This window comes from Strigops habroptila, chromosome 8 (assembly GCF_004027225.2).
Source record: "Strigops habroptila isolate Jane chromosome 8, bStrHab1.2.pri, whole genome shotgun sequence".
NCBI classification, from domain to species: Eukaryota; Metazoa; Chordata; class Aves; order Psittaciformes; family Psittacidae; genus Strigops; species Strigops habroptila.
Window position 1 is genome coordinate 61,059,793 of NC_044284.2, and position 14,320 is coordinate 61,074,112.

General features: G+C 42.0%; 1 protein-coding gene across 2 annotated transcripts in view; it reads left to right on the forward strand.

Annotated features, from left to right (window-relative positions):
* The window catches only part of CACHD1 (cache domain containing 1), a 109,050-nt gene that overhangs the window by 62,421 nt on the left and 32,309 nt on the right, over nt 1-14,320 (forward strand). For both annotated transcript variants that reach the window (XM_030495711.1, XM_030495712.1), the window contains exons 5-7: nt 8,948-9,074; nt 11,251-11,395; nt 13,036-13,252. In XM_030495711.1, coding sequence (XP_030351571.1) covers nt 8,948-9,074; nt 11,251-11,395; nt 13,036-13,252 — 489 coding nt within the window. The remainder of the gene's footprint in view (nt 1-8,947; nt 9,075-11,250; nt 11,396-13,035; nt 13,253-14,320) is intronic.

Consider the following 14,320-nt stretch of genomic DNA (forward strand, 5'->3'; position numbering starts at 1 on the left):
AGACTGCTGTGGCTTCAGGAAAGGTTCGCTGAGGGGAGGGTCAAGCAGAATAATGCTGGTGTGGAGCTAGACATCGGCCATGTCCAAAGCACTGTCCGTGTATCACTGCAGAAGTATTTGGGTTTTGGAATAAACTGGATGTGGGAAGGTTTAGGGGCAGGAGGCCGGGTGTTTATTTTGTGGGTGGAGGGTATTGTGTTGGTGGTATCTGTAACATTTGCTTATGTAGTCATGGGCCATGACCTGTTGTGCCAGAAAAGCAGTCTGTGCCCAAAGGAATTCATGGGCTGAGACAATAGTTGGCTTAAGACAGACTGAGGATAGGAACAGACCAGGAGGCAGTTTTGGTTAGAAGGACAGTGCTGCCAGTGCAGCAGCATCCTTAGAGCTGTGAAGATGTCTGTCAGGTTAGAAATGGTTTTAAAGAGCACTTAATGTCATCTGTTTCTAAACTCTTCATGTTTTCTTAGTTCTGCAGTGTCCTACTTCTGTGAATCACTTTCCTACGAGGATACTCTTAGGACAGATCACTCTCTCTGCATAGAACCTGATTCTCAATGAATTCACATGTGTGTATTCATTGATCTTAACTAAACCTCCTTTGAAAGAGGATTAAGATCAAACAAGAAAAAATTTCCTCTAATCTCATATATTTCTTACTTCTCTTATAAGTGCCCTCACATAGAGCTAGTGAGAAATACCTGTTGCACTTTGGATTCAGACTGAATTGTTTTCCTGCTCTAAAAAGCCTGAGAGTTGTTGGTAGATCTGGATATTTTAATGGTGGTTTTTCTCTCCTGCCTTGCTTTCCTTGTTTAGACTTAGAGGCAGGATGTGAAGCCACAGCTTCCCAAAAATCATGTTATGCTGTCTTTCCCATTTGATGCACAGTGTTGGGGAGGACCCAACAGAGAAAGGGTTTTGAAAGGCCTCTGTTCCTCCAGCCCAGAAGCAGGAGCTCCTGTGCTCTTCCCTAATATGCTCAGTTTCAAAAACCAGCCTTGCCCGTCCATAGAATGCTAGAATCTCAGAGTGGTTTGGGTTGAGAGGAACCTTAAAGCTCATCCAGTTCCAACCCCCTGCCACGGGCAGGGACACCTTCCACTAGAGCAGGTTGCTCCAAGCCCCTGTGTCCAACCTGGCCTTGAACACTGCCAGGGATGGGGCAGCCACAGCTTCTCTGGGCAACCAGATTATCTTCCCAAATGGGTTGATCATTTCATTTTTAATGTAGAAAAAAAACCCAATTCCCATGAGTATCTCTTTTCCCACATCAGTTTTGCAGTTTACATAATCCAGCCTATAAAAAGCTCTCAGCAAAACATAAATTTAAACTCTGCTCTGTTTGCCCTCGATCTCAATTCTTTCCGTGTTAATCTTGGCCCAGTGTAAGAAAGTGGTATCAGAGTGGGGAGCTTGGAGGTGTTGGAAGGGAATGGAATTTGCACCGCAGACTCCAGGCAAACCACAGGAGCAGTGCTGGGGAGAACCCTGGGTGCACATGTCAACCTCAGCTTCTAGGCTGAACAATGTGTTAGGAAGGGTAAGTGTAGCTCATAAAACTTTCAGTAATAAAGAATTTGAGGGTTGGGTTTTTTTGCAGTTTTCTATTGGATTTTTAATAATATAAAAAGAAAATAAACATTAATCTTGGAGAAGGGAGGAAGAAGAAAGCAACAGATGCACATGTCTCTCAACCCTTAAAAGTTAAAGCTTTGACACTTTCTTGTCTTGATATTAGGTGACTTTTTTAATGTCTTGAAAAGGTTTAGTTTCATCTTGGCTTGAGTTTTCCATTTGGATTCCTTTTAGCCATTACTACAAACTAGATAAGGAAAGTCTTTATTGTTCAGATGGAATCACAGGCTTTGGTTAGTTAGATTAAGAGATCTGTCCTCACTGGGATGAATAGTGCTTTATTTATTAGATGACAAAACCTTACCTAGAGCCAGTGCATTATGTTACCAGATTCCTTCAGGTTTTTTCTTTTTAAATAAATAAGGAACCACTAAATCTTTCTCCTTCTCATCCTTCAAAGCGCCGAAATGCCTGTTTCAAGCCAGGCAGCTTTAGCAGATGCCCTTCCCCAGCGATACGCAGAGATTCTACCAAGTTGCTCAATAAATTTTCTCTCTGCCTTATTTGAGGTGTTGATCACTTAAACGTGGAGTGCTTTGGTCATGTTCCTTAAAGTGCTATACTGCTAGTTCGAGTGTGTTATAATAGTTGGGAGGTATTGAGTAGAAGAGTTAATTCCCCCATTCCAAATCCTTTTAATCAAGAAAGCTGGGCTCATTCCTTAAAATGAAAGGGTGTTTTACTTCTTTCCCCTTCAGAGTCAAAAGAACTTCCAAGGAGGGAGCTGGGCTCCATCCTGGCTCATGCCATCAGCAGAATTTTAATTGGGTTTGAGCTACAAACCCTTTTATTCCTGGTGAAAATGCACGAGCCAGTTTGACTCAGAAAATCCTGGACCAGATTTGGAGGTCTGGAGAGTTAGAGAATGTCTTTACTTGCAGAATGAACACATTTGCTTTCTGCTGTTGTTAATGGGGAGCACTAAAGTATCTCCATGATGGTCATTTCTAATGGAGATACTTTTCAGAGAAGAAGTGCAGTATGTGCATTGCACAGAAAATTACACTTCTCTTTTTGCAGGCTAAGACATGGGGTCTGCAGCTCAATAAATGTAATGCTAAAAGAGAGAACTGTAAGAAACACTTTTATAATGAGCAATTATGTTCAGTAGTTCCCTTTTTTATTCCCACTGACTGTGCTGTTCTTTGAAGATCAATTAGTTAATGATTTGAATATGCTTTGAAGATGTAAAGTGGTATCTAGAAGTGCTAAGTGTTATCATATCGCATTCCCTTTGAAGTTTATAAACTCTATCACATAGGGCTTTCTTTCTAAAGGTCCTTTTTGCCTTGCGAGATATTTATAATTAGAGAGAATGATCATTTCAAGTGCTCTTATGTTAATACTTTCCAACTTCTGTCTGCAGCAGAATTTGGGGTCAGATGGTGCTGCATTGTAAAAGGGGATGGAGGATGCAGTGACTTGGCAACACTCATGGGCATCTCCCAGTTGGCCATTTGTATCCCCAGTCTGTGTCTGGAATTAAGGGATTCCACTAAGATTTCTGAGTTCATAAGACTTGGGCTCTTGGCTTCCTCCAAGTAGTGTGATATCAAGGCTGGGTCTTTATTTAGTGGTAATGCTCACTTAGAAATGCAAAACCATTGCACATACTGGGTAATACAGTATATATTTATATACTTTATATGTATATTTATATATATGTATTTATATACAGTATATATGTTTAATACAAATGACAAATACTTTATGACAAATACATATATACAGTATATATGTTTAATACAAATGACAAATACTTTGACAAACAGGGAGATGGGGACCACCTTGTACTGGCAAAATCACTGAACCTGACCATTACTTTTTGGGTTAAAATGTGTATCGCAGGTCCCCAAGTATATGGGGCCTAGAAGAAAGCTGGAGAGGGGCTTTGGACAAGGGCCTGTAGGGACAGGACAAGGGGAATGGCTTTAACCTGCCAGAGGGGAGACTGAGATGAGCTCTGAGGCAGAAGCTCTTCCCTGTGAGGGTGCTGAGGCGCTGGCACAGACTTTTCCCAGAGAAGCTGTGGCTGCCCCATCCCTGGCAGTGTTCAAGGCCAGGTTGGACACAGGGGCTTGGAGCAACCTGCTCTAGTGGAAGGTGTCCCTGCCCGTGGCAGGGGTTGGAGCTGGAGGAGCTTTAAGGTCCTTCCAACCCAAACCAGTCTGGGATTCTATGATTCTATATAGGGCCTAGAAAGTGAGTGCCAGTGAGATGCCCTGCACACATTTCTGCTGGTGCTGTCAAGGGTGTAATTCTGACAGATTTAGTCCTTAGCTATAAGCTAAGCAAGCAACTCGTCTTGCAGCATGGTTTTTGTTGGGGTCTTTTGATCGTGCAACCTTTCCAGAGGCTGGCTTTCCTGGAAGGAGGAGGTGAGAATGAAATACAGACAGGCAACTGAGGGAGTGGAAAGTTTGGGCTAAGTGAGTTTAGGCTAAAAAAAAAGCATCTGCTGGGTGTCCTGGCAGGAAATATCTGCAGGACATTCTTACAGCTTTAGTGATGGAAAATAAGAGTGCACTTAAAGAAGTATGTATTTCTCAGCCATGGCTTATCTGCTGGGAGATTGTCTACTGTGCTCATAGGAAAAAGAAAAAAGAGAAGAAAAAAGCCAAGAGTTATGATAAAACTGGTAGTCTCTGGGGAGGGCATTAGTGAACTAACACACTGGCTGAAGGAAAACATGAGCAGAACTCTTCTAGAAGGAGGAAGAGCAGCGAGAGGCACTGAGGCTGTATGGAGTGAGTTTGAAGTTCAAAACCTGTTGTTTTATGGGGAAAATAAGCACTTTTAAATCCAAATACTCTCCTGGGAAAAGAAATACAAACCGTGGCCTTGTGGGAATGAGAAGTTTATCTTTAATATGGCAATGATTAAAACCCCACAGCTTCTAACTATAAACTCCTTTATTTTAATGCTGTTGGTGAAATTAAACTGAACAAGTTATTTCCTCCAGGCTTTAACTGAGCGTTCATGTGTCTGATTAGAAAATACATTTTTCAAGTTCTGTAACCAATAAAAAACCCTTAAATACCAGAAATTCAACCTCTTTATACAAAACAACTGCCATACTTCACCCCCAGCACTATGAAATCCTGGTGGCTACACATAAAAAGTAGGATTTAAATGTTAGATAGAATCATAGAATCACAGAATGGTTTGTGTTGGAAGGGACCTTAAAGCTCATCCAGTTTCAACCCCCTGCCATGGGCAGGGATACCTTTCCCTAGACCAGATTGCTCAAAGCCCATCTGATATCTCAAGTCTCAATGTCTCCCTGAGAACTCCAGTGTCCAGAAGAAGCACCCCATGTATGACAGTCTCTTCTGTCAATGCTCCATGCCTGCACCAAAATAAATCGCCAAAAACTTCAGTGATTTGGTCACTTGCTGCACTGTGCCCATCACATGATAGAGTTGTGAGGTTCTCCTCTGATGTCTGGACCTGGACATCAAGAAAACCAGGAATAACCTGTACATCCCAAGCGTTTTGCTGCGCAGTGGTGGTGTGCCTGGACTTTGGGGGCCTTATTTATGTCAAAGTGTAACTGCGTTAGCTTTTCCTAAGTTAGTGGTATTACAGTAGGATGGATAATGATGATTGTCATACTCTGCAGAAATACAGTGTTTAAAAAGGTATTTTTAAATATCTCTGATTTTCCTTCTTTTATTGTTTCCAAGATTTTGATACTATTAAAGGATTTTTTTCCCCAGGTTTCTCTTTCCAGCTTAATAAAAGGTTATCAAATATTTTCCTGGATTCCCACAGCTGTGGCTGTGCCATGTGCTCCCATGCAGGAGAGCTTGTGTGGGCTGTGAGCACCAGTGCTGCACATTCTCCAAAGGCTCAGGCTGCCAAACCCTCAATGAGTTCAGAAATCAATCTGGGTTTTCCCAGGCAAGATTTCAGAGGGGAAAAGAGGATGGGTGCTTTGGAGAGAGGAATTTCTGGCAGTCCTGGCTATAAAAGCTGAAAAATCTGAATTAGTTTTACTTTGATTTTACTTAAAAATGATTTTTGCTATAGTTTTCCATGATACTGAAATTTGGCAATGTTCAAAGTTCAAATTTTGTGTCCCTGCTACAACAAAAAACATTGTGACCAGAGAAATCTGCTTTGTACAATCACAAATGGTGCTGCTGAACTGCTATCGTATCAGGTGTAAAAGCAAAAGGAGGAGAGAAATTTAGGGGGAATTTGAGTGAAAAAAACAATATTCACAAGCTGTGGCTGCCCCATCCCTGGCAGTGTTCAAGGCCAGGTTGGACACAGGGGCTTGGAGCAACCTGCTCTAGTGGAAGGTGTCCCTGCCCGTGGCAGGGGTTGGAACTGGATGAGCTTTAAGCTCCCTTCCAACACAAACTGTTCCATGGTTCTATGAAATTTGTTTGACATTTTGTTGCAAGATCACATGTGCTTTCTTTGAAGGTGTCAAAATTGATGAGACAAAAGATTCCTGCACCTGAGAGCATCACCAGGCTGGTTTTACCTGTGAGCAGGAAAGAGAGAGAGAGAAAGAAGCTTTGGCATCTCTGTGGGAGTTGAATTGGTCTTTTTTGGAGAAGGATAAGAAAGTGAGAGGTGTAAGCAGAGTGTGGTCCTGCTTCCCAACTGAGTCATTAATGCACTGGGAAAACCCTCATCAACCATTTGAGTATCTTGTTCTTATTTCTTTCTCAGTCCATTGAGGCACCGAATTCTTCAAAGCCACAATTGTGCAAAGGTGCATCTTTCTACAGAGCCCAGCAGGGATCAGCCAGGACTTCCACGGGGACTTTTAGGCACTATGGAAATACAAAAAACTGTAGCAAAAAGCAAGGGAAAAAGCCCCGTGATAGTGGTTTTTGCAGGGTAATTATGCTGAACTGAATGTGGAGAAAACATCGTGGCCACAGCCAGTCAGGGAAACTTGAGTAAGTGCTAAACTGTTGAGGATGTTGAACTTAAACTGTACTCCATGTGGATGTTTTGTTGTAAATGTCTGGCTGCGGTTTGAAATGTGCCTTGTGGTGATTTCCAACCCAAATATTGGCGTATTCGATAATGAATGAGATCCAGGAGATGAAACCATCTGGTCTATTTTCAGTGTCAATCCTAAGGGAAGTGCTCAAAGTAAATGCTCAGGAAAAGGTGAAGCACTGTGGATCTGTAAATCAGAGTTCCCCTCGGTTCTGGCTACTTTTGTAATCAAACCTGGAAGGAGAAATGGCAAGGAAGTGCCTTTTACTTAATGCATTTTAAGCTGATATGATCCATCTTAACTGTTAGGTAATGCTAAAGAATTCAAGTTTTATTTTCAGTCTGCTGCAAGCAGACACGATGATTGGCCTTGAGTAGAATATAACCCTGTTACTGCCGTGGTGGTGAGAGGGTTTGTGCTTCCCATGCTGATGTCTTTCTGTTCTCTCCTTCCCGGGAGCAATTTTTTTCTTGCTTTAAGGGTCTCAGCAAGCCTATGGCTGCCTAATGTCCGTGGCATGGCAAAGCTGGTGTTTGCATGGGATGAGCACTGATCCCTTCATGTCTCCAGCTTGCAGGAGGAACAGTTGAGATGCATGGTCCAGTGGCAGCAAGGACGCTGCATTTAAGACAGAAGCTGTTCCCTGTGAGGGTGCTGAGGCGCTGGCACAGACTTTTCCCAGAGAAGCTGTGGCTGCCCCATCCCTGGCAGTGTTCAAGGCCAGGTTGGACACAGGGGCTTGGAGCAACCTGCTCTAGTGGAAGGTGTCCCTGCCCGTGGCAGGGGTTGGAACTGGATGAGCTTTAAGGTTCCTCTCAACCCAAACCAGTCTGGGATTCTATAAGGCACAAATCCCAATGCCACCTGTGCCTCAGGTGATTCCAACACCGTTGTCCCCACCTTTGTCCCCACTGGGGCTCAGAGTGCTCAGGATATCCACAATATGTGTACATTCTGTTGGCTTGGTGTATTAAATATCTTTATAAGTTATTAGTGCAGATGGTCTCGGCCCTGAGGTAGCTGCTTTATTTGGTTATTGGTATTGGTGGTATTTTGTGTTTTTACTAATGTGATCGGTTTTATTAATATCACTAAGCTGTAGCTTTTTAATTGCTTTTATTGTTAGTGTTAAGAAGTCCTTAGAGATTACAAGCACACTTTAAAGAGAATGAATGTAGCCTGTAGATGACAGAAAGGTTTGAGATTGGTACCCTACGGTTATGTTCTGAGCTCAGTTCCTGCTTGACTACACCGCTTGGGAACATGTCATTTATCTTCTTTGTTCTTCACTTTTTGTCCGTGCAATGACTAACTAATAATCACCTGCCACAGAGTCTGAGAGACTTGGGGGGAAGTTGCAATATAGTTCCTGAGAACTGTTTTTGTCGTTCTTTCTGAATTTTATGCTCTTGAAATGGCAACGTGGTAGAGATGTTCACGGTGAGGATGGGTGGAACCAGCATGGAGCCACCACCCGCCAGCTAAAAGATTCTCCCTTTTGCTTTTTATTAACCTTTTCAACTGTTTCTTTACAGCGAGTCTTTCCTTGACCCGCAATTGCTTGTAAAACTATCTGTGCTAAATGTTCATGTGGACGTTTTATACAATGGGGGGGTCAAAATAGGGGATGTTAATAGATTGGGTTACTGAGCTGTGAGCAGCAAACCTATCAAGTATTTCAGGTTAGATATAAGGAAGCTCTTCCCTGTGAGGGTGCTGAGGCACTGGAACAGGCTGCTCAAAGAAGTGGTAAATGCTCCACCCCTGACAGTGTTCAAAGCTGGGTTGGACAGAGCCTTGGGCGACATGGTCTGGTGTGGGGTGTCCCTGCCCATGGCCGGGGGTTGGAACTGGATGATCGTAAGGTCCTTTCCAACCCAAACTGTTCTGATTCTGTGAGTATTTTGGTGTTATTTCACTAGAAAGAACACATGATCATTATTTTTTTTTTAACATGATGGATTTTTCTTTGTGAAAACTATGTGGGCAATATGTTTATCATTACATGTAATGTTTGTATATATACATATTATATGTAATTGCTTTAATTTCTTCCTTCCTTGCTCCTGCCTTGGCTTCCTGGGACCAAGCTATACTTCAGAGATTCAGGAATTGTTATCACATATTAAACAAAACCTGCCAAATCCAGTGTTGAGTTTCCAAAAGACTTTAACTGTTTGTGAAGCTCTATCAGTCCTTAAATAGAGCTACTTGTATCTTGTATTGGGACCCTGGTTATTCTTCTCCAAGCATATATGAGAGAGGCCTTGAATAAATGTGCCTCCAGTTTGACCTCCTTTTATAACTCTACTTCATCTTTTGTTTTCCTTCTCCAACGTCCAGTTCTTGCTGACAACCTGAAGTCTAACCCAGGAATTAAGTGGCAGTATTTCAGCTCAGAAGAAGGCATTTTCACTGTTTTCCCAGCCCACAAGTTCCGGTGCAAAGGCAGCTACGAACATCGCAGCAGGTAGGATTTGTCTTCTTAAAATTCACTGGATTCCTCAAGCACTGATTTAATTTCAGCATTATTCTTTGCCAAGATGACAACATTCATGAGTAACTTTTAGTGGAGTCCCTTGGGTTTTCTCAGGTTTGGTTTTTAAAGCACTAATATTCACTTTTAAGAAACTTTGAAGTGAAATAAAATTACATATAGGTTCCTCACTTCTCCCAAATGCAGTAAGTTGTAAATAGCAGCAACTTGTAAACTGTAGGTCAGCCCATAGGCAAAATTTGACTTATATTTGACTCATACTTGACCCCTGTTAATTTACCTGTTAATAAAGTAGCGAACATGGTTTCTACTGGTTTGGCAGGTACATTGCTTTGGTGAGGGGGGTGGAAGGATGAAAGACTGGAAAGGGCATTGGTAGGAGCATTTTCCCAGTCTCCACCCCAGCTTCAAGTGGCACATTGTGGATAGTAGGGATGCAGCAATAGTGGAAACTTTCTATTAAAAAAGAACCGTAGAAAAAAGGATCAAAAGGTGACAGGGTTTTCCTGCACAAGGGAATGTTTCTATTCTGTAGGCATGCAGCAAAGCAGTTGCAGGGTAGTACTTTTTGCCCTGCCTTTGATGTCTGTACTGTGGGACTGATAAAAGACTCAAGGGTGGAATCTTCTAAGAATGTGCAGTGGCTTTAGTATCTCTGGTCACACAACAACTAATTGTACCAGCTAATCAATCTGTGTGGAGGAAGTATCAGCACATCAGGTACGTTTCCATGTAGCTGAGTGCCCAGAGACTAAGCAGTGCTTTGGTTACCCATCAGTGTTGAGCAGTCAGATGTTTACAGATATTATCTTCTCTGTGTCATCAAAGCATGAAGTGTCTGGGCTTGATTAAGTTTTCTGTGGTCTTGGAAAGGTGCGGTCTGAAGACGTGAGAACTGAGGGTACCCCAGTCTTGATCAGAGTTTTGACACTAAAACCATGGGTGATTTCATCCAAAGCACTTATTCTGGGTCACAGTTTCTCCACGGCTGCATAAGGGATCTCTTTTTGCTAAGATTTACTTTTGAGGGTAGTTTGGATGGATTAATTAGTTAATACTTAAGTGCTTTGAAGATCAAAGGACCTATTTAAGTTCTAGGTATTAATACCAGTATAGAGCTGCAGGCTGTTTTACAATTAAGAACTTATTTGTGCCAGTTGTTTATTGCTGTGCCTTGTCTAAAGTCTTCTGCATTTCCTTTACACTTAATAAGATTTCTGTGGCTGACTTTGATATAATAAAACTTAGATCCCAAAACTCACACTTGACTCTTAACTAGTTTTTGGTCTGGACTAAAGAGGGAAGAGTCCTCTCTTCTTTTTAATCCTTCCTCCTCACTGAGGCTCTTCCTAATTTGTTCCAGGTTGAAACTTTGGCACAAGAGCTTGTGAAATCTCTCACACATCTCTCACAATATTGAACTGGATCTGAGCACTGCTTCACTGGAAATGTGGGGTTTGATGTTAGCACAGAGAGACATATGGCAGCACTGAGAACCTTCACCAGACTTAACTCAGATGGGCCATGCAGTTTAAAACTGCGCAGACCTAAGGGGTTATGGAGAATGACCCATGTGAAATGTGTTCCAGGGCTCCAAGAGAAAGTTTGCCCAGAAGCTTTCCCTTCTTGCAACAAACCAAACAGCCTATGCTAATGCAACCCTGAACATACAGGTTTTTACTTGTCATGTAACCAGCAAATAACCCACTATTGCACTTACTTTTGCATGTGAGTAAGGTTCCCAGCTCCCAACATCTACCATGAGGCACTTCTTGCTTGTCAGCTCTTAATCCAAAACTTGATGTGAGCTGATGCAAACAGTAATCCCAAACACTGCTGCTCCATCAGCAAAATTGCTTATTCCTGACTTAAAGTGGTTGCTGTAGCAGAAGGAGGAAGATTTGACACCCGATTTGGGTTAAAATGTTAGAGATTGAAAGCGAAGGCCTTTTCTGTATGTTCAGCTTCTCAGCTGGTCTTTCCTAGTGGAAGTTTTTCTAAAGGCAAAAGTTCCTCCTATAATTGATTGATTGTCTCTTTGTGGGGTGTGTTTTTTCCTTTTTAATTCTTGACTTTTTTCACTTGTAAACACTTTGGTGGCAATGACAAGATGACTCATGATGGTGGTTTGGGTTTTGTTCCTCTTCAGGCCTGTCTATGTTTCCACTGTTCGACCTCAGTCCAAGCACATTGTTGTCATTGTGGACCATGGGGCTTCGGTCACAGAGACGCAGCTTCAGATTGCCAAAGATGCAGCTCAGGTTATCCTGAGCTCTATAGATGAACATGATAAGGTATGATTTCTCCAAGTATGAGCAGATTTTCATTGGTCTCAACCATACACAGTGTTTTCAGTTTTCATCCAAAGCTGTGTTTTTCACTTGTGGTCCATGGACTCGCTGGGATCTGTGGTCTACCTCTAATGGGCGATGAAGACTTGAACTGGCTTTTGGAAGTCTGTGTTACAGCAGAGGAAGCATGTGTGGATCCACAGGCATTAAAAAGAAGTGAAAACCAGTGATCTGAGGCAAAATCTTGTTTCTGAGTAGTCTTTAAAGGCTCCTTCATCTTGGCAGAGACTTCAGGTGATGGTCAGCAGTGTGATACAGTGTCCAGTTAGGAGAACCATGCTTCAAGCCTCATGGCTTCAGATTCCTTTGAGCAACTTATTTTACCTGTTTTTTTGCTTGTGAAAATGGAAATGATTTATTCTGCTGCTATACTGGGGTCAGCTGAAACATAATCAGTGGTTTGGAAGATTCCCAGACAACTGTGTGTCCTGGGTTCAGCTGTAACAGTTATTTTCTCCATTTTAGTAGCTGCAAGGAAAGAATAAAGCAAAGGACCAAGAAACCTGGATTTTATTTCTTGCTCTGCCACAGACAATGAGGAAGTCACTTAACCTATAATTTTATGTACAGATTACACCCAGGGGCCCATAAAGTGCTTCTGTAGAACCACAAACAGTCCCCAGTTTTGTCTTTACTTCTAGTAATTCTCTGCTACTGGGACCTTGATCATTCTTCCTGCTTGGTTTTCCTTTTTTTTTTGAGTAGGAAAGGAGTTTCAATCAAATCAAAAAGGAACTGTTTGTATTCTTTGCCGTAAGTCTTCTCAATAATAGCACAGGAAAAACCCTTCTAACTTCTGTGCTTTTAGAGAGTTTTGATACTGTAAAATGATACTTACAGTTTAGCAGAATTAATAGTACTTAAATTGAAGTGTCAAAAGTGTCTGTCTTAATAGAACTCTAAGGAAGAAAAGACATTTAGGACATTTATTACTTGGTCAGTAGCGCAGTGGTTATGAAACCTGTTATAGGGGTGTATAATTACTGCTTCATTCTGAGGCTGTCTTGCATCAGTCATAATTTCTAATAAAGTATGCCACTCATTTAATAAGGCTGGTATGTTATGTGTATATTCATGCAAGTGTTACCACTACATGCCTTAACTTATAGGCTAAAAATTGATGGTAGATTTGGCTTGCTTTGTCTGAGACGTTCAAGCAATGTAATGTTTCGCCTGTGAAGAGCTCTCAGAGCTTATTTCCTTATTTGATTTCATTTTCTGTAGGCACTCCACTTCTCTATAGGCACTCAAGGCTTTCCTGCAAATGCTCTCTGCTGATTTTGTTCCCGGTTATCTCTAGTTCACTCAGGCTTCTGCCCGGAACAGTGTATTAACTATTATGTAGGAGCAGAGTGAAGCTGACTTCATCTGAGAAACAAAGCCTGAAGTCTCTTTTCCTTGAATTCACCAGAAGTCTAATCCTTTTCAAATTTGATGGACTTATGCCTCGAGCATTTAGTTTTTAACAATTGAATTTTAAACCCACGGAATCTCTTCAGTTGGCTTAGCATTGTGTTTTCTGTATCGGTGCATAAAGAACTCTAAATGGGAAGGTAATCCAATATAGTTTCTTCTCTTTCAAGATCTCTGTGTTAACCGTGGCAGACACAGTAAGAACCTGCTCCCTGGATCAGTGCTATAAGACATTCCTGTCTCCTGCCACTAGTGAGACAAAAAGGAAGATGTCCACCTTCGTTAGCAGTATAAAGTCATCTGACAGCTCCACGCAGCATGCGGTGGGATTTCAAAAGGCTTTCCAGTTGATACGCAATACAAACAATGGCACAAAACTCCAAGGAAGTAAGTCTCTTGTTGGGCAATCCCGAGTATTTCTCAGGCTTGCAAATGTATTTTTATTTGGGATTTTCACTTGGGCAGAGGCCAAAGGAGTGCAGTGTCTTGAATATTAAAAAGGAGGGGGGGTGGGAAGCACATGCTTTTATTTAGTAGCGTTTACTTGACCTGGAATCTGCATGAGTGACTGTTGAATGTGGCCATTCCCTTTTAATTCATTTCACTTGCTGACCTGCCTTTCTGTTGAACTATAATACAAAATTGGAGGATTCAGTTGTCTGATAGCTGAATTATTTGCCAATGATGTGAGGGAATGGGGTCTCTTCAATGAATATTACTGTTGCTGCAGGTTCATTTAATTATTGCTAAAATATATGCGTACGGGTAATGTGCCTAACTGGAATCCTGCCTGTGGAATTGGCCCTTGCTTCTCAGGGAAAAGGGTTTTTTAAGAGTCCCAATTATGGGTGATATTTTATGGAATGTGGGGTTGGCCTGGCTAAATTTTCCTTCGTCTAAGAATATCTTTCTGAATTTTGGTGCATATATTATGGGCTTTCTCCTTTCCCATTGCCAAGACTGGGGTTTTCTGTAATGAGGATGTGGTGAAAGATGTGGAAAAGATGGATGTGAAACTGAGTGGCACGTTGCTTGCCAGGAAGCTGTGGAAGGGAAATTCTTGAACCTGTGCTCTGAGTGTTCGTTGAGCAACATTGCCAATGCTGCAGCAGGGTGGAGAAAGCAGATTGATCTCTATCCGTTTAGTCATTTTATGTAACAGATCCTATAGCTTGGTCCTGCGCCTGCTCCAAGAAATGCAAATCCTTCAGTGAAGGGCACCAGTGCAGATGCTGAACAGAACAGAAGAAAGTGAAAAAGAAAAGTCCAGGAATTAAAGTGCTCTGGAAAGACTGAGGAAATGTGTTCCTACTTCATGTGACTTTCCTTCAGTTTATAAAATGCTGCTTTGGGTTTGAGGGGACCCAAATCACTTGGGTTGGAGGGGACCTTAAAGCCATGGGCATCTCCGTGGCCTCCTCTGGACTTGCTTGTGCAGGTCCATACAGAATCATA